Below are 21915 nucleotides of genomic sequence, written 5' to 3' on the forward strand. Positions count from 1 at the left end.
CTGATTGGTTTGTTATGTTGCTTTTTTGCTATAGGGTAAATTCTTATGGACTAATTTGTTTAAAGGCATCTGAGTAGACTAGTTCTTTGTATCTGTAAAGTCAAGAAGCACCACAAGTTAAGGTCAGCCACGTAGCCATCTTTGAAATACATACCTTCACATAATGGATACATTCATAAAAAGGTAAACTGTTTACCTACGTTTGAGACAGGAGTCAGCCACCCATACCATAAACACCATTATCTGTGTTAAAAATGAAAACTTTTGACTCTGTGTAGTTTCAACAAAACATATTGTTGTCTTTTAGAACAATTGGCACATCCGACAGGTAAAAATGCACTTGAACAATTTCTGTGACTTGTTTTAAGTATGCTTTATTTCTTCTGCTTAGTCTAGACAAATTATCCACCCCAACATTTTAAATATTTAATCGATTTAAGAAAAAATGTGAATCTTAATGTAATTTCATTGAATTTTTGTTAGTGTGAAATGAAAAGAAAAAATCAAACTTATTGAAATTCTGCAGATTTTTCTAACAACTTTTCCCATTCCTTGTCCTAGTGGAATATCATGGCTGCAAATTTTTGGTGATCTACTTTCATAACTGGAGTTGAACTTCTTCTGCCTTTAATTAAAGCCGCATTTAATTAAAGCTTTTTTTTTTTTTTTTTTTTTTTTTTTTACAATTTCTTCTTGCATGTATGTCTTCAAGGCAATCCTTACTCTGAAGTTATAAATGTAATGTACCAGCTACCCTTACCTGTGTTAATTAATTTGTTCACCTTGACAGCCTTTAATTGTAACTATAACAGCATCGCTACAGAAACCGCTCCATTGTGTATTATATATACTAACACCAGCAATATCAAAAGGACAGAAAGGGGAGGCAAGAGTGTAAAATCATCAATATCATGACCGGAAGTTGAGTTTTTCCGGTCATTAATTTTGTAGCAGAGCTACATATAAAGGACTTCAAATCCCAGCAGTTGATGGGGAAAACAGGAGATGAGGCACTGGATTTAAAAATGAAGCCGAAAGAAGCTGGGAGGTTACGATCATTTTGTGTGTCTGTTACTAAATTTTTTTCACAGCTGCAGCAAATATGCTTATTTGGAATACAATTAAAACTACCCCTAAAGGACTGCAGTTTTTTAATGGATTTGTGTTCAGCCATTTGTCCTGTACAAGACTTGTTAATGCGATTTTATTTGGTTTGGAAGTCACTGTCTCTGGGCTGAGGAGGTGATGTCAACTGCCTTCCATGAACATTCAAATCTGCAAATACAGATCCCACGAGTATGAATATCCAGTTGTACAAGGAAAGTAGAGAGAATATAGTGCAAACTGTAGACAGGTGTAGATCAGTGCTTGCTTAGAATGTATTTTTTGTTTGCAAAGGGAACTTGTCAAAAGGTTTAGGGCAATACTTAAGAATCTGCAATCTTAATTTCAAATACAGTATACAGAAGACAGATCAATTATAATACAATCTTGTGGTTAAATGAGAAACTGTTACATTTGGTTTAAGCATAATAAGTTGCATCCTCCTAAAAGTATCAATCCCACGATTTAAGCATTTAAAGTGATGCTATAAATAATTCAAGCTTTAGGACCGTTAGCACTACCTCTAAATTCAGAGACAGTTTCTTATCCTCAGGCCATAAGGCTACTCTACTGTTGCTAATTAAGACAATAACTGAACTGACAACTGCATGTTTGTGTTTTTTTAATATATATTGTCTGATGATATATTTAATGTAACACAGCTATTCGCCAATGTGCTTAATCCAATTCAGAATTACAGCCTTCATGTCAGACTCAATATTATATTAGAAATGGCAGCTGGCATTTGTGTGCTTTTAGAAACGTTTGCTAAAAATAAGAATTAAAGTGCAGAAAATGATTTTCGGTTCAACAAAATCTTAAGTACTAAGCACCTGTATCACAATTTTGGAAAAAGGCATTCCAGTTTATCCACTTGTTGTCTCCTCTCACTTTGCCCTTACTCGAGAGCGTTCATGATCCTTGGGTGAGAGCTGAATTAGGCCTGAGACCAATGTTATTCATGGAAAACAATTTTTAAACTGTACTTCAGCAGCTAATCTCAAGTGACTACATTTCAGAGTGGGTGTGTGTAATCTTGCTGGCATCTCTCTGCTGTTTCTTATCAGTTTCAAATTGCAGTTTCAGTCAGTGTTTCTACTTCATCACCGTTTGCTTTCTCCTTTAAGTTTTAACAAAATGTGGCCATGGCAGTGGACTTCTTAATGAGATGTTGCCGGCTGGAGAGAGACTGAACAATGGCTACCTTTGTGCAGTTCTCTGCCAGTATAGACTGATCTACAAGGCATCCAGAGATTTGTTTTTATTATTTTTTGAAATGCAGATAATGGTGTTTAATTTTTATTTTCACATAAGCATTGAAATTCTTACCATATCTTTATTAAAATAATGATTTATATGTATGCTGTAACAATATGATTTGTATAACTGCATTCTCTCTGTAAGGCCAGCTTTTCGTGCTGATCTGGCAGGTACAGTACAAAGGTTGCCATTGTTCTGCAGCCCTCCTGCTGGCAATGGATCACTCTCTTTGAGTCCTCCAATTGACAGTTTGTAATAATAAACTCTCTCAACATGAAAATATATACATTTGTGTTCTGACCCCACTCCAACCCCACCTCCCATAAACGTGAGTTTCACAATTCTTTTTTTTGATGTTGAACATCCAGTCCCAGGCTAGGTCTTGATTTGTGTTGGATGCTACATACTATGTGATCCAAGACAGTAAAGAGCAGGTTCAGAAACTCAAAAGGATGCTTCCCTTTAGAAAGACTTTAGTTCAGACTGAGTTAATTTAAATTCTCACACTTATATCTGCAAACCCATAGCACTGTAATTATTTAATAAAATTATATAATTAAAGCACCAAATCCTAAAAATATTGATCTTTACAAAGCTGCCTAAAACAATTCAGGGTCATAGGAAGCCAGGGCCAATCCCAAGAGCTTTGGGCATGAGTCAACAACCAGCCCTTGACAAGGCACCAGTCCACGCTGGACCCTAAACAGAAAATAGTAATATATATTATTTACAAACCATTCTGCTTATTTTTGCATAACACTGGATCAGAGTGCTTGCAGAAATATACAGCTGTAATGCAGTAAGAGTAAATTGCTAAACTTACATCTTTAATACTCACGAACACACTAATTACTTTAAAAATAAAAATGTATAATAGAGTAATTTTAATCATTTAAAAAAATAGACAGTCCAACTTTAATTGTGATGACTAGTTAACACCTTAGGAGAGAAAAATATCTCCAGTTCTGACAGATTTATAAAAACATTTATTACTCCATGTGTTTTATAGGCACCAATAAACTGCACACCGTGCATTGTTTACACTTACAACAGTTAAATGAGTTGGTCATTCAGCCCAATTCTGTGACTGAACTAGGGACTTTGTGGTTTGAAGTCCATTCCCTTGCCACTATGCCATATACGCAGTAGCACATACAAACACAATTTTGAACACAAAAACTAATAGTTCTTTTATACAAATTGTGTTTATAAAGGTTCTAAATATTAATAAGAGAAAGGAAAAGTATGAATGTATTTAACAATGGTTATCTGGTCAGTAAGAAAGAAAAAGATAATATTCTAGTCCATGATGATTCTAACAACCAACTCCCAGCTGGGCATACTGCAATACTGTACAGAAAAATGTGTGTGGTTTTTGGCAGATTACAATAAACAATTGACGTTGTGTATATTAATGATGCTCTGAATATAACAGAACTCTACACAACACTTTCAGAATCACCCTGTCCAATTCAGAGGTCATAAGTGGCCAAAGTAAGGCAGGAAGCACCTTGGACAAGAAACCAATCTATCATAGGGCCTGCTATAAATTTGTTCAAATTGAAGTTCTAGAGTATGTATGGCAAAGATCAGTAGCCCGTGTTTGGTGGTGTGACTTAAGACTACTCTACCCAAAAGTGATGTTACTTACCCCTTGTATTTTGTAGTGGTGGCCAAGAAAACAAATTAATCTGATATTTTAATGCAGAATGTAAAGAAAGACATTTATGATATAATGGAAGCCAATAGTGACCAATGCTGTACAACAGCAAACAATGTGAAAAATGTCTATGGGGGGAAAAAAAAGAAAAAAAAAATCCCATGTTTTTCATATCACATGAGCCACGTTTCAGTTATCCAGTCATTTTGTCAAAATGTGCAAAATGCATGCTTTTTTTGGTAAAATATTGAGTTACATTTAGGATTCTCGGCAAACACATCCTAAACGGTAAACTAAGGCTTCATGGGTATCACTTTTTGAAGTGAATCCCTGCCTCTTCCCCTCATTCATTGCTCAAGAGTCTTTAGAGGTCCTGTTTATAATGTCCACTGATAATTCTGAAAGTTAACTTTTTAACATTATTTTAACAAAAAAGCATACATGTTGAGCATACTGTATGACTGGACAATGGACCTGTAGATTATGTGCCACAAGTAATGTGAGAATTTTTTTTTCCCCCCATGAACATTTTTTACATTGTTACCCATTGTACAGCATTGGTCACTATTGACTTGTATTAATTATAAACACCTTTCTCTCCATTCTGCATGAAAACATTGGATTAAACATTTTTCTCAGCCACCACTAAATAGTACAAGTGGGAAGTAACATATAAAAAAATACAATTTTTGGCTTGATTTTGCCTTTAAAGACCTTCATGTTATAAGACTTATTTTTTTATGGCAAAGGATATACTTTATGTGCTGGAGTTATACTGGAGTTGGTTCTGTCCAGGAGCTGAAAGAAATCATTAGAACGTGGGAAGGAGCAGTATTAAACCAGTCATTCTGAGCCCTCTAGCATGACTACATTCAGAGGTATGTTTATTACATTCTTTTCCCATGAGGTTAGGAAACCCCAAATTATTCCAATGAAGCATGAGCCATGCATACATGAGTGCTGCTTCTATTCTGCTGAATATGAAAGTGGCTTGCAGTATTGACACAGGTCCAAGAAAGTGTTCTAATGAGTCTGTGATACAAATAAAAAATAGTAAATGTCCCCTTTAATTTAAGGAAAAGTGCAAGCATATTTAGAAGAGGATAGTGCTTCAATAGGGAAAAGATGCTTTTTGTAAAAATGAAAGGCAGTTTGTTTATTAACCTTTGAGATGCCTGATACTGAGTAATTGTTCATCATCAAAGATTCCATAGTGGCTGACAATTAGATGTTATATTAGTGCACACAATAAAAAGAAGAAATCACTGAGTTGTTGTAATTCAAACCTTTGAGCTCCAGTCTCACCTGCTGTACTTGTGTTTTATTTTAAAAAGACATTCATAGATTCAAAATGAATGGGTGAATTCATTTTTTTTCCCTACACTACTTTGTGCTGTTGGCAATATGTCTCAAGAAACACATGATGTTATGCATCTCAGGTTTAACTTCTTCCATCAGGCATTTAAAGGAATACTCCACCCAAACATAATATTTTTATATGTTACTTAACCCCCCCCCCCCCAAAGTACATTACAGTGGTGACAAAAAAAAAATCATGTTTTTATGCAGAATGTAGAGAAAGAAGTTTGATATTAGAGAAGTTAAAGGTGACCAGAGCTATACAGTGGTGGCAAACAATGTGAAAAAACGTCCAGGTTCGCATGTGCCAATTAATCCACAAGTTTGTGTTATCCAATTGCTTTCTCAGAATGTGCAAAACAGTATTTTTTTCTTCCCTAAAATACTGTTAAATAGTTACTTCTGGAATTATCAGCACACACATCAACAGGAAATTCAGAGTCAAAAAAGAAGACTTTTAAACTGAAGACAGGACTCTTGACCAACAAATGACGTGCAAAAGTGGGCCTTCCTGTCAAAAAGTCACTCCCAGGAGTCTTTGGGTTTCCTGTTTATATGTGTACTGATAATTCCAGAAGTAACTATTTAACAATATTTTTTAAAAAATGAAGCATTTGTTTCAAGATAGTAACTGGATAACTGACATGTGGATTATTCAACACAAGTAAATGTGATCTACATTATTTGCCAGTACTGGTCACCAATTAGTTCTGTTATGTTCTAAACTTCTTTATCTCCATTGTGCATGAAAACACGAGACTGCTTTTTTTCTCGGTCACTACTACAAAATATACGGGATAGGTAACATATAAAAATATTTTGTGTGTAGAGCATTCCTTTAAATGTTTATCTTTCATAAGTGATAGTAAAACATTGCAACTGTCATAGATAGATAGCTACTTTATTAATCCCAAGGGGAAATTCACATACTCCAGCAGCACCTTACTGATACAAAAAAACAATATTAAATTAAAGATTGATAATAATGCAGGTAAAAAACAGACAATATCTTTGTATAATGTTAATGTTTACTCCCCCGGGTGGAATTGAAGAGTCGCATAGTTTGGGGGAGGAACAATCTTCTCAGTCTATCAGTGGAGCAGGACAGTGACAGCAGTCTGTCACTGAAGCTGCTCTTCTGTCTGGAGATGACACTGTTTAGTGGATGCAGTGGATTTTCCATAATTGATAGGAGCCTGCTGAGCGCTCGTCACTCTGCCACAGGTGTCAAACTGTCCAGCTCCATGCCAACAATAGAGCCTGCCTTCCTCACCAGTTTGTCCAGGCGTGAGGCATCTTTCTTCTTAATGCTGCCTCCCCAGCACACCACTGCGTAGAAGAGGGCACTCGCCACAACCGTCTGATAGAACATCTGCAGCATCTTATTGCAGATGTTGAAGGACGCCAGCCTTCTAAGGAAGTATAACCGGCTCTGTCCTCTCCTGCACAGAGCATCAGTATTGGCAGTTCAGTCTAATTTATCATCCAGCTGCACTCCTACTGCTGCCATTAGACATTACAGTTGTTCTATGGGCACTTGCATGAATATTAAAAACTCTTGTTTTTTTATGTTTTTCTACTTATTTTCTTTGTTTTTCCCTGAACTCTGTACTAGAAGAATCTTTCTTTGTCTTCAGCTTTTACTAGCTCCCCCCCGATCCTGTTTAACCACACAGTAATGCAAACCAGTTCTTTCATGAAAAAATGACATTCACAGAGGTGCACAATACTTCTTCAGAGGAAGCACAGTATTTAAACACTAGAAGTAAAGATTTGAAAAATAAGGAAACTGGAAGTTGTATGATAAAAGGCAGCCATGGGCTGAAATTTGTCTGTTATGAAATCTTTGCTAGGTCACAGTGCAGAGATTGTGAACGTTTTAACATTCTAGTTCCAAAGCCTGATTCACATTTCTCTGTGGAACCCACAAAAAATTAATCATGAAACTATCCATCCATCCATCCATCCATTTTCCAACCCGCTGAATCCGAACACAGGGTCACGGGGGTCTGCTGGAGCCAATCCCAGCCAACACAGGGCACAAGGCAGGAACCAATCCTGGGCAGGGTGCCAACCCACTGCAGGACACACACAAACACACCCACACACCAAGCACACACTAGGGCCAATTTAGAATCGCCAGTCCACCTAACCTGAAACTAATTACATCACAATTATAATAATACATAATATGTGATTATTATACTGTATACAGTATTGTTGCCATTCAATCATTATATCTATGGGCAGCAGTAGTGCTGAGGTTTGTGTTGCTGCTTTACTATCCTAGAGATTTGGTTGATTTCCTAGGATGACCACTATCTTTCTGGAGTTTGCATCTTCTCTGTGTTCATATGGATTTCTCTTCATATTCCATTTCCTCATGCATCCCTATGTGTTTGTGTGTTCTGTGTGTGTGTGTGTGTGTGTTTTTTTTTTTTTAAATAATATTCACTGAGGTGCCAGATACTGGCCATAGCCTAGTGTTACTCATTTACGTTTACAACTTTTTTAAGTGGCTTTGGACAAATGTGTCTGCCAAACAAACAAATATAAATGTAGTGAATAGCTTAACAGTTTAGGTGATACGGTTTTGTGCGGGTATGTGTCTGTCTTAGTGTACCTCTTTTAATAGAATAGTTTGTAACGTGAGGACTATAACAATACTTTTTTAATCAACTTCTTTACTTACTCAATACCCCTATACACTATATACTGGTAAAACATTGACAGGAAAAGATTGGAACATGAGATAACAATCTATTTAAATGTTTCATTAGCAGCAGTCATGATAAAAAGTGGACAGGTTTCATTGTATTGTTTTTTTTTATTCAGTTTAGCATCTACTGTGCTGCTCTAGGAATCAAATTTGTAAAGCTTGCCAAAACTTCTTTGTACGTTAGCTGTGAAGGTATTATTTATTTTTACATGTCCAGTAAAGTTTATCTCTTGCATAAAGGTGAAGATTATTCCATTTATCCATCTATCCATCCATTTTCTAAACCTGCTTAATCTTAAGAAGGTGTCAAGAGATCTGGGGCCTATACCAGCAAGCGTAGGACAGGAACAATCACTGAACGGGGTGTTAGTATACTGCAGGCTTGAAGATTAGTCCTTCTCCATTCTGTGTCTAGCAAAACTAAGAATTGTCTTCATAACACACACAACACTCTAAAGCCTCTCTATTTTAATACACAGTTGTGGACATCCCGAGCCAATTGCAGCTGCATCAGGCAAAAAGACAAGGAATCTTTGCAGGCAGTACTGGGTCTACATTCTATTCACACTGGACCTTAAGAGTTATGAGTTAATCTGTCCTGTCTGTAGATAAGGGTGTTTATAACGACAGCATTAAGTGAAAAAGTTTTGAAAAGAACAAGCCATTAAAAACAACATCCATTCATTATTTTCTTTTTCCCTAATGTGTCCTGTGTTATGTTGAAATTTGGAGGTCCCAATGTAATATTTTTGAGTATTTTGTCAGTTATTTTTTATCTATCTATCTATCTATCTATCTATCTATCTATCTATCTATCTATCTATCTATCTATCTATCTATCTATCTATCTATCTATCTATCTATCTATCTATCTATCTATCTATCTATCTATCTATCTATCTATCTATCTATCTATCTATCTATCTCTGCACAAGAATTTCACTTAACCAGCCTCCATCATATCCTCCATGTATTGTGTACAGACCCTTTTTTTAAGGTGACCTAGTAAGCCCCAGCACTTGTCTCTTAATGGAATAAGCAGGCTTGGATTTTTTCTGTTTTATTCTTGCTCCGTTTAAGTAAAGATAAGCTGTATACTGGTATCTGCTTTGATATGAACACCTTTGGTTTTTTAACCTGATGTAATGCAGTCAATGGTGAACAGTTTCTCTATTTTCTGTTTTCTAGTTTGGAGCTGAATTTCGAAGATTCTCTTTAGATCGACTTAAGCCTGGCAAATTTGAGGAGTTCTACAAACTCATTCTTCACATTCACAGGATATCCAACATGGATGTGAAACTTGGCTATGCTGATGTACACGGCGATCTACTACCCATCAACAATGATGACAATTTCTGCAAAGCTGTCTCCATGGCAAACCCACTTCTCCGTGTATTTATTCAGAGACAAGGTAAGGCTTGAATATTTACCAGTGGCAGTGAAAGAAAATGCACGGTTTTCTTATTTTTTAATACAAGTACCCAGTGTGGCTTTTGGTATTAGTTCTGAAAATTCTTTGGTGATCACTTACATTAACATCTTATGTGACTTCCTCCCCTCTGACCTGTGGTCTCTTCCTATAGTTTGTAGGCAGACTCCATGACTTTTTGCCATTTTAATATACTAATTGATTTCAATTTTTGTACTTGGGCATTCTGGAGTAAAAAATGTTAAGTATTATATGGTTTTTGCAATGGAATATTTTACTTTGCATTGTTGCTACTCTTTCAGTGTAAAAGATGGTAATGGTCATGTGTTTGGTACAAGGATTGACTGGCCTTTGGCCGGATTGCAGTTTCTTTGCCTAGTGCTACCCACGTAGACATGCATATCTGAAATTCATGATGCACTAGACCTTACAATGTCTAATGAGCACACACCATTTTTTCTTTCTAAAACATAGATGGTACTCTTAATATTGTTTTGCCCAGAAGTGCTTACTTTAAATGGTATGCTATGTCAAGTGGGCATGCATTTTGGTGGTTACCATTTGTGTCATGACAAGTTCTCTTTTTGTTCTAATCATGTGAATTTCTGATCAGAATTTTAGGGAAAGTTTATGGTTGCTGTTTGCTTGCTGTTTGATCAACACCAAAAGGATTTAAAGGTTTGTGCTAGCTTTATTTTAACTAAAATAAAAAATTAAGCACATATATCATATCATATTTGTTCAGCAAAAACAAATAGATCAGCGAGAAGTGGTAAGATATGCAGTTAATCAAGAGGTCAGCATTCCATCAAAACTTTGCGAATTCAGGTTGTGAAGTTACCTCATAGTTATGCTAATGGAAGCTACCACTTTGAAGGAGTTTTGTGAATGTTGTATACGAGTGTCAGGAAGAGAAGGGAGCTGTATGCCAGTAATAGTTCACCACTCTCTGTGGTGTTTTGCAGTCTTTGGTTGAGCTTGTACTGTATCAGTTTTGTAAAGTATGGACTCCAGTGTGCAACTCTGGCCATTAGTGAGCATGGATGGAGGACATAAAGGCATCTGTGAGCCTTTGATTATAAAAAAGATGTGTTGTATTCACTGCACATTGTCAGTGACTCCAACAAATTTTAAAGATGCTGATCCTATCCACAGCAGATGTGTTATCCGTCTACAGGTTCCTGAAACCATCTCCTAGGATTTGCTTAAATTAAGGATAAGATTGTTTGTTTTTCCTGGAACTACTGTGTCAGAAGTCAAAGGTATTCTCTAAGTTGCTGATCAATAACCTGTGACGGTTATGTCATAAGAAAATTTCAATAGTGTTATTCAGAGGCCTGTGACTAGAGGTCTGAAGTAGAGAGTCTTGGCACAGGGCAATGTGTGTATGTAAAAGTGGATATGGTTATTGAGCATAAATAAATATGTACAGTAAATAAGGCTGCGTTTCTCAAAAAAAACTTAATATGAATTAAGAACTGTACAAATTTAATAACAAAAGGGAGTTTACTATTTCAACATTTGTTACTGTAGCAGAAATCTCCTTAAATTTAGTATGTTTAACCAGCTAATAGGTAAAAGTGCTATCTTGTTAAATATACTATATTTTTTTCCAAGAAACTATAACACATACTATATAATTTCCAACCACTTAATAATGCAGTTTGCCTTGTTAAGTCAGGTGACTTCATATTTTTGTAACACGCGCTTGAGAAATGATTAGCAAATGGTGCTACAATTAAAAAAAAAAAAAAGAAAAAATTCAAGCTTAACTACAGTGGCAGACCCCTTTGTGGCTGCTAAACCCACAGGATCCTAGCATTGTCTTACTGAAATAATCACAGTAAATTTTACTTAAGAGTATATTTATCAAATTGTGATATCATTGCATGGAAATCCAGCAGCCACCTGATTACCCAGAAGATGGGCCTGAGTGGATGCATGATTAACAGCAACCTGTCACACTGTCTTGGGAAGGTCTGAGCTATATTCTATAAGACTGGGAAGATTCAAGAATGTAGGCAGACACTTTCAGAGGAGAGAATAAATGGCAGCCCAATGCAGAAGACGAGGGTGTCTTTTGGCAAATCGTGGGGGGAATGTGCAACTGTTGGAAGGACAATCCGAGATCCTACCTGTGCTGCATAGTGAGGGACAGAGCAAGAATAGTTGTATCAAGTACCAAGTGCACATTTGTTACTTTTATGAGGCATGTGCCATGGCCGGTAACAGCAGAAAAGTGTGACTAGTTACGTTGGGTTTCCCAGGGTATGGACAGATGATTTGTCTTTGTAAAATAAATGTGCCAGTTGCTGGGCTTAGCTACTATTTGGTGGGTGTCTTATACAGTAACGAATACTAAGATGAATAGACTAGAGTGTACTAGCTGGTTAAACGCACATGTAAGGTACACCAATTTATTAATGTGCAGTATCCATATTTGCCTTTACATGGACACATACATTTATCCACTAAACTAAAGTTTTAGTCCTGGGGACCCACTTGACAGTGCATTTTTTCAAGATAGCCCTCCGCAAAGACCAACGAGTGTACTCGTTATTTTTGGCATCTGCAGAACAATTTGTTGCTTGAAAACAAAGTATCCTTTGTATATACTGTATAATGCATACATGTTTTGCTTTGTGTACTTCCTCCAAGTAAAGATTTTTGAGTATAAAAGTGAATTTTGAAGAAAAAAAAGGTGATTATATTTAACTTCTGTTTGTTCATAATTGCAAACAAAGTTCATAAACAATGTTGCAACATAATGTGCTGTTGCCATTGTTCATAGTGGGTAAAATTTATAAAGAGGAGTGCAGATCTTTTTTAGCTTTATTCATCTGCTGTTAGCTGAGGACAAGGAACATGGCAAATTCTGCTATCTCACTGTTTATAGACTTCCAGTTTGTAATCACATAAATGCTTATAGTTTGACTGCTTTCAGTACACACATGCTATGCTTTTATCAATATGGCCATCACAACTTTTAAGATGATGGTTATATTATGGTGCATGTTCCAATGTTAGGAGAATAAATGCCAGCTCTACACACTATCTCTCTCTGTCTGTATGTCAGCAATGTCATATGACTTTTTTTTTGAGTCTCTTGTTTGTTAACATAGATTTTGCACAAAAGTTTGTCATTGCTTAAAGTGTTAAATGTTGCTCCACGGGCCACCCAATTTCAAAGTGGGTTAACTCAAATCAGTATTGCAGAGTGCAAAGCCTATTCTGGAAGCATTGATTGTAGGCAGGATACCACTTGTGAATGGGGACTCGATGTCTGTCACAGACATGTGCACTTGCATTTTTTTATTTTATCGATTTCTTTTTTCTTTTTTTGTTCACTGCAATGAATTAAATCCAGGTCAGTAATGGATAAAGAAATATCATATTCAAATAATATCACATTCCTTGTAACTGTTGCACACTATAATGTCTCTGATAACAAATATTATTTATTTATTCTGCTAATCATATTCTTGTCATATTAAATCCCATGGCAGCTGTGAAAATGGAGGACAAATGAAATGATTTTGCTAATGGTACAGACAGCGAAACCTGGCTAATTGAACAGCATGGATAGTGCAGTGTACAGAGACAGGTCCTAAAGCAATGCATGTTGGAAACAGAGTCTCCTGTGTGTGTAACATCACTGTGAACTGTAGAGTTTACTTTTTGAATACAAAATCAAAATCCTTTTTAAACATTTATTTATTGCTTAAGGTGCATGTGCTTTTTCAAACATTATGTCTACTTCGGGGCTGGCAAAGAGCTTTCAGATACATAAAAGGCATTGTTACAAAGGCACAGATTTAAAGTAGCATGTTGTTTCTGCTTTGTCCTTCTCACTCTGCTGCCTCATATTTTTAGAGTGCTGGCTGAGAATTCTGACTGTGTAAAGTTTATATGCTTCCCTATATTTTCTAGGGTTTTCATCTCACATCCCAAAGACATGCATGTTAGGTTATTTGGCAACTGTTAAATGGGACCATGTTGAGTGAGTATAAGTGTGTGTGTAACCTGCCCCTGTGAAAACCCATTCAGGGTCAGTTCCTGTCTTGCACCTTGAAACTGCCAACATAGACTGTGGACCCCTGCTACCTAGATGACAGATGAATACATTTTAATTTTTAGAATTCATTCAAATGAACATTCACTTGTCAACTATATTTTTAATCTCTACTTTTTTTTAATGAGACTTACTAAAAGTCATAAAAGAAAGCATTACTAAACAAAATGGAGTTGATGCTTATAAATATAGGTGTTCTCGGTCAATCTCTTTTCAAAGGTACAGGGTTCTGTGTTCCAAAAAGCAGTGATTTCACATTTCTTTAAGGAGATTCCAGAAAACCAGACCTACCAAAGCAGATGACAGATATTAGAGGCATCTATCATCGCTTATTAAAATAGTCAGCATTTCAGGGTGGCATGTGGCCCACTTGAATATATTTCAACACACACATAGAGCCAATTTAGAATCACAAATTAACATAACCTGCTTGTTTTTGATGAGAAGGGATGAAAATCTGAGTACCAGCAGAAAAATCCATGCAGATACAATAAAACAGAAGGTGTAAACTCCACACATGCAACAACCTGGTTTGAACCCAGGATGTTGGAACAACAAGGCAGCAAGATGCCACTTCAACACCATGCCACCTCTTTTGTAATTCTTTCAATGATAAAGCCATTATTCTTTCTCATAAGAAAGAATTATAAAGAAAAAATAGGTTCTTGTCATTTGAACATGTTTCAAATATGTGCTGTACATTTTTCTTTAATACAGATAAATTTAATCATTATATTTATAATGGTTTAAGTGATTTAAACACTGGAGATACTGTATGGGTAGATGTTAAACGTAAAAATCATGCGTGATTTATGGCCTAGCCTGAAGCTTTGACAAAGTCTCTGAACAAGTCCAGATAGATCTGAAAGGTCTGTGTTGTTTTGGCTCCAGTGATTTCCTCCATCTCAGACACTTCCATTTATTTATGGCTCACTTCCTCAAGTCAATTCCTATTTTGTGCTAAAACTGTTGTTTAGAATCTTCTGCCTTGTTGAAAGCTGTGTTTTTTAGACTAACCATATTAATGAATGTTTTCAAGTTCTCATTTATGACCTCATGTTTTGATGTTAGTTTGAACCTTTTAGTACTGTTTGGTTATATTATTTTTTTCTTTCAATTTGTATCATGTAAATTCTGTGATGAAGTCAATAATGTGTACTTTATTTTTATAAGTCCACCACAAGTAATGAACTTAATATATTTGGCTCTTGATGTAAGTCTTTGGAATATAAGAAGAAGCCGAGTGCCCAAAGAAAAAATATTGTGTGTATTGTGTGTCAGTGTGGGTTTTCTCATGCATCCCAAAAATATGCATGTTGATGACTTAGTATCCATAAATGTGAGCGACCCAAATGACTCCCAGACACAGGAAGAATGTACTGTTAAGATTTCACACAAGCAATGAGTGAGTCCCCAGAGGTGTGAAGTACCAGCTTTACATTTAATATAACTTCACAGAGCATTGCAGGCATTAGCAGCCAGTAAAATCGATCTCATTTAGATAGTTGTTTTTTATCCAAAGACAAAATTTAGCTTTTACAGAAGCTCAAAGGACATATAAATATTACAACAAACAGCCACCCCCTTCAAATACACTCAAGAATCACAAAAAAAAGAAAAAAACTTCTGACTTGACTAGTTCAGCTGACTAAATACTTGCTTTTCTTTCATGGAAAAACTGGAACTGCACAGGAGGTGTAGGTTCAATTTTCAGCCAGCATGTACTTTTATTTTTCCCAAGTCTATGTTATTTTTGTCAGCTGGTGCAGACACATATGCACTTTGAGGTTCAGAACAGTAATACAGGATTCTTGAGAATGAAGAACATCTGCTATGGGCATGGATGTTACAAACAAAGGAAGGGGTTTGAACAATTGGACATTATTTATTCTTTCATAAGCAGCATTTCTGTTTTTCTTTGCCTTTTCTATGATTTCAGCTCATTGACTTTTCTTCATCATTTCACTGGTTGCTTTCTCTTCTGTACCTTCATTTTATTGGTTTGTCACCTCTTCCCCATCCTGATTTTGCTGACTTGCCATCTCCTTCATTCTCTTAGCTTAGCATTGGTTTTTGGCTATTCTGTAAATACTGTTGTACGTTTCCCTTTTTCTCTGCTCTTGACGTTGTTAATGAACTCCTCTCTCATTTGAAACAATATAAACAGTGTGCGGGACTTTATAGTTGTGGTTTTAAGACCTGTATTTTTCACCTCTTTAAAGTTTCAAGTCTGTCTGGTTTCAGTGGGACTTTGTTGTCTTGTAGAGATGGGTCCTCCTCAGACACAATGTTCCTCAGCTTCTTTTACAAGTATCTGAGGAGCTTTTAAAGTGTGAGCCTGCTTAACTAAATGAAGTGCCTTTGTAATTGAATTATAATCTGTCCATGCTATATTGAACCAGGTTAGTTTAATTCATGGCTGCAGGCGTGGAGTCTATTGTGACAGTATCAGGTACAAGGTGGAAACACCTACTACTGCCTTCCCAAAAGTTGCTTTAAATTTCAAACAGTGATTTCACAGGGACTTTTTTTTTTAATTCAGTTTACCTGGAGGTGCATGCATGAAATGGAGGAGGTGGACCACCATAATATGAAGATTTTAAAAAAACAAAAGTGAAGGGAGGAGCAAAGGCGTGCACAAATATGAAATGAATACAGTCTAATAAAGATTTGTACTTTTTATAATTATAAAGCCCTAAAAACTAAACAAATTTGCTTTGTGCTGTGCACGAAGATCTGCCTATGCCTGTGAATGCCACTCCCATGTGAGAGCTTGCTTGTGTAATCTCAAAAACTAGTCATGTATTTTCATTTGTGTCCTATCAATTTTTTTTCATGCTTGGTTTAGAACGGTTCCAAATTCATGACTAAGCATGCAGGTTAAATGTACACATCATCTCGCCTCTTCCTGCTTGTACACTTTCTCACTCTGCTTTTTCCTAATTGCTTTGCCCTGGGCTTTATGTGTTATGACTTGTTTGACTAACTTATTATACAGCTTAGAAGTGTACTGTGTGAGTTTCAGTGAATAAAAAAGCTGAGAGGATGAGTACAAAAAAATAATTAGGAGTCCGTCTTATATTGGTTGTGCTTTTATGGAAATACAATTAGCTATGTTTTTCGGTTTCTAGAGGCTACTGATAAATATTCATTTACTTCATGATAACACTGAGGACCTTATTTAGTGAGTAGGTAGCTGCCCGACTGCCTGCATCCTTATCAGACATGAAGTATCTCAGGCCTTAACCTTTTACTGCACATAGTCTGAGAAATGTTGTGTCTGTTTCATTTAGTCTCAAAGGGTTGTGAAGTTGTCCTAGTTATTCAACTTATTTTTATACACGGCATTTTCAATCTGCCATACTCTGTTAAAACTGAATCTTTCTTTCTTCTTTCTTTCTTCAACTAGTTTATTAATACACAACAGCACCATCAGGCAAATACCAAAAATTCACCAATACCAGGAATAAAAATTATGTAAGAGTTAAAGCATCAAACTTTGTGTGTGTGTCTGCTTAAGTATTCTGCTGTTTGATCTTGCCTTGAATACAGTGATGCTAGGGTAGCATCCATCACCTTATAACCTTCTGAAGGAAAACTGTTGTATAGAATTAAATAGATCAGTAAGGGCAGAGATGCCCAGCTTTCTGCTGGGTTTGTCTCTGGTACCATATAACCCAGTGATGGAAGAGTGATCTGCACAAGTAAATGGATAGACCAGTGAGGGTGAGGTGGAGTGGTCATATTATGCCAACCAGGGCTGGATCCTGTCTTGCTGGCCAGTGTTACTGTGAAAGGATGTGGCTCCTTGTGACCTTTATGATGGAAAATGTGGCTATGAAAGTGAGCAGATGGATTTTCTTATAAAGCAACTTTCTAAGCTCATCCATCCATCCATCCATTTTCCAACCCGCTGAATCCGAACACAGGGTCACGGGGGTCTGCTGGAGCCAATCCCAGCCAACACAGGACACAAGGCAGGAACCAATCCCGGGCAGGGTGCCAACCCATCGCAGGACACACACAAACACACCCACACACCAAGCACACACTAGGGCCAATTTAGAATCGCCAATCCACCTAACCTGCATATCTTTGGACTGTGGGAGGAAACCGGAGCACCCGGAGGAAACCCACGCAGACACAGGGAGAACATGCAAACTCCACGCAGGGAGGACCCGGGAAGCGAACCCAGGTCCCAGGTCTCCCAAATGCGAGGCAGCAGCGCTACCCACTGTGCCACCGTGCCGCCCATAAGTTTCACAATTCTGCTGTTAAACACTATAGTGGAAATGCTCTTTATAAACCACCAAATCCCTTCATTTTAAAGACAAACTCATAATTGCAGTGTTTTGCATCAGTTAATTATAGCACTGGATTGTTCCTTGGTCATTATCAAGCCACACAATGAAAGATAAGATATCACCTGTGTTTTTGTGTCTTAAAATCTGTGATGTGGACACAATTGTGTCATTGGCCTTTTGAATCCTTTAGCATGCTGAAACACTAGGCCCATAATAAAATAACTGAGGGCCTGCATGTCTGTCTGTCAAGTGCAAAAAAATCATTTCTTTACAGAGCACATGGGGCTAGGTGCCAGTTGTTTTGTACTGAGTAATAACAGCTTGTTTGATGTTTTCCTAATTGAAAATTGTTTTTTAACATCTGCACGCGTAGTGTAGTGGGCGACTATAAATTATTAATGAGCCCCTGTTCTGTGTCCTGCTTTTGTATTTGTTTTTGTGTTGAAAGACCTGCATGTACTTTATGGTTTAATGACTGGGTTTAGAAATATTAAACCTGTCATCTTTAGAAAGTACAAAGCAATGGCACGGACTCCAACGGGTAACTCTTAATAGGATCACGCAAGATTAGAGGCTCTCATCGAGGTCCCGAGGGTGTTCTTCTTAAGGAAATTAAAGCTCTTGTTGTGATGGCCAGAGAAAGCTTGTGTTTATTGAGAGTATACAGCATATTTTTGTTGACAGGTTGTATTGTATGCCTTTGTAAAATTGGCTTCAGATCGGTCCTAAAGTAGAAGGTGGTGTTCTTCCTGGATCCATTGTCTAAATCCAAGTAATAAATTGTGCACTTATGAGGTGCTTCACATCATAAAGCAAAATAAAAAGAGCTTAATTTTCTCCTTATGATGATAGTCTACATGTATGTTCTTGTTCATACATTTAAGCAATGTTTTGGTTTAGAAAGTAATTGATTTACCTAGTTATGGACAGTTCAGATATTCTCTGGTGTCTTGAGTACCTTAAAAGAGAAGTAATTAGGTCTGTCTTATATTTATTCTGACTATTTTAGAAAGGCACAACAGGGTAGAGGTATAATTTGTGCAAGGATTAGTAGAGTCACAGAGCGCAAAGTCAAAAATCATGTGTAAGTGCTTCACAATGTAAACTTTATTAGACCTGCTGCCGTACTTATTCTGTAACTCTGTGATGGCCGGTGCAATTTTCTACATTGTGGTATACTGGGCTTGTAGTATCACTTCAAGAGAGGCCCACCAAATCAACAAGTTAATTAAAAGGGTGGGCTCAGCTGTGGAACACACTCTGTACCCCCCTGGAGGTTGTAGCAAAGGAGGGAGTTAAAACAAAACTGAGTGGCATTATGAACGATACTCTCTCCCTCACACACACCAACACTGAGGACTTTTAGACAATGAATCATTCAGCAGACGTGCGTCAAGAAATGCTACTGGGCCTCCTTTATACAGTACCTACTGAAATATGCCTGTAATATGCCTCACTGTGACTGAAACTACCAAGTCAGAAGTTTTCCTTTTTCTTTCTTTTTTGTCACTCTGATGTATATTTGAGAGGGGTTTGTTGTTTGTCATAATATACTGTAACAATATTTATATATTCTTATATAATACACTACCGTGGCTGTCCGTTTGTCTGTCCAGAATATTAAATCACTTGTAGCTCACAAAACGTTTGAACTACTGACCTGGAATTTGGTACACATATACTACGTGACCTCTACTATCCACTTTCGGGGTGATGATTGCCCTCCAAGGTTATTCCTCTTTTTATTTTTATTTTATATTATTGTAGAATTAACTCTCGGCAGTGGCCAGCAGGGCAGCTGTGCGGCACGTGCCTACGGGCGACATTCTCATCCGTACCACCTTTGCCATCACTTCCCCTATTAAAGAGGATGAAATCTATGAATGCTCAAGACAAGTGTATTCACTGCACATTATCGTTCAGTGTGCAGTTACTGCTTTATTTATATTTATTGAGCTTCTGTAAAAAGCCAAAATTTCCTCCTGGGGACAAAATATTCTATCTACAATCCAGCTTAATTTAATTGTTGACTCTACACTGGCCTGTTATTTGTGAGTGTGGTGTTTGATAGATTGGTGCCTCTTCCACATTTGATACGGAGTATATATTTTTGGAGCTAATGGTAGCTTAGCATCTTGGGTTCGGATCCCACAACAGGTCACAGATTGTGTGGAATTTGGACATTTTTCCTGTTTTTTGTATAAGGTGTTTCTCCAGGTACTAGATTTTCCTCCCACATACTTTAAGATATAAAATGTTCAGCACAGATTTTAAATTGTCCCTCTTTGAGCACATGCTGCTGGGAAGGCTCTAGTCTTCTAAAACCCTGGATTGGATTTAGCAGGTTTCAAAAAGTTGTATTCTGTTCTGTTCGCTCATGCTTGTTAACTGTAAAATTATATCAATTATGTAATGTTTTGTCTTTGTTAAGTCACCTTGGTTAAAAGCTTTTATCTAATAATAATGATATGTAGTAGTATTCACTAACTTTACTCTTCATAACGATGGTCATGATCAAAACATGCCTAACTGGACAGACTAGTCCCCTTGTTTTTCCAGAATAATTTTCAAGCTCTTCTTTGGAAGTTCTCAGACATTCCATGGGCAGTCAAGAGATATAATCCTTTCATCTTGTCCTGGGTCTACTGTTCTTTTAGTAGGACATGCTTGGTAAACGCCCTTATAGGGGTGCACAAGGACATCCTCTCTCTTTGCCCAAACCACTTCAACTGGCTTCTTTTAATCTGGAGAAGCAGTGGTTACATTCAGAAGACATCCATATTGCTAAGTTTCTCACTCTATCACTGGACTGAGTCCAGTAACTAGCTTATCCTGGCAAGCTTTGTAACAGTATGGCCCTTGAAAAGCTTTAACACTCAGGTGGACAGATTGTTGCCATTTTGAAAGGACACTCCCTTTGCTTTTATTTAATTTGTGTTTGTCCATTGTGCTACTTTCTTGTACTACATTATCATCCCTCTCTTTTTATAAGGCTTTTTACAGAGAGTACAGTCGAGAATAATTCCACTGTACAACATTAGAGTAAATCATGTGCGACAGATTAGTGACTAATTATCAGCGGTGAGGTGGCTTCTTTACCTGAAATGGTCCATGCCTCATAAAGCAGTGGAGATCAATGATTTAGGCTATTGTGGAAGATTTTATCCCACTTAGCTTTTACTGATTGATTTCCTACCCAGGGGTTCCAGGAAAATCCATTCCTGATTCTCCCTGCTGTTTTTGCTGACAAAGGCACTATCGTGAATAAAGTAGACTTGAGATGTGCTGGAGTGGGCAGCAGTTGTGAAATCCTTTATTATTGCAGGCTTACTGTAGAGGGTGGCCTCTGACTAAGAGGTTGATCATCAGGGGAAGCACAGGTTTCTCTCTTACTTCAAGAAGCTTATTAAGTAGACAGTGGCCTTGTGCTTGCCTGCAGACACAGGGACTTGGGTGGTCAAATCTTGTATTTAAGAAAATAAAAAAAATATATCTATACTAATAAAAGGCAAAGCCCTCACTGACTCACTGACTGACTCACTCATCACTAATTCTCCAACTTCCCGTGTAGGTAAAAGTCTGAAATTTGGCAGGCTCATTCCTTACAGCTTACTTACAAAAGTTAGGCAGGTTTTATTTCGAAATTCTACGCGTAATGGTCATAACTGGAACCTGTTTGACTGACTCACTCATCACTAATTCTCCAACTTCCCGTGTAGGTAGAAGTCTGAAATTTGGCAGGCTCATTCCTTACAGCTTACTTACAAAAGTTAGGCAGGTTTTATTTCGAAATTCTACTCGTAATGGTCATAACTGGAACCTGTTTGACTGACTCATTCATCACTAATTCTCCAACTTCCCGTGTAGGTAGAAGGCTGAAATTTGGCAGGCTCATTACTTACAGCTTACTTACAAAAGTTAGGCAGGTTTCATTTCGAAATTCTACGTGTAATAGTCATAACTGGAACCTGTTTTTTGTCCATATACTCTAATGGAGGAGGCGGAGTC

At 37.1% G+C, this 21915-nt stretch overlaps 1 protein-coding gene across 1 annotated transcript in view; it reads left to right on the forward strand.

The window, feature by feature from the left end:
• LOC114663444 (partitioning defective 6 homolog gamma-like) overlaps positions 1 to 21915 on the forward strand; it is a 115110-nt gene that overhangs the window by 12130 nt on the left and 81065 nt on the right. Inside the window, exon 2 of the mRNA XM_028817178.2 lies at positions 9291 to 9513. Within this exon, the coding sequence (XP_028673011.2) occupies positions 9291 to 9513 (223 nt within the window). The remainder of the gene's footprint in view (positions 1 to 9290; positions 9514 to 21915) is intronic.

The sequence above is a fragment of the Erpetoichthys calabaricus genome, chromosome 13, assembly GCF_900747795.2.
Source record: "Erpetoichthys calabaricus chromosome 13, fErpCal1.3, whole genome shotgun sequence".
Lineage (NCBI taxonomy): Eukaryota > Metazoa > Chordata > Cladistia > Polypteriformes > Polypteridae > Erpetoichthys > Erpetoichthys calabaricus.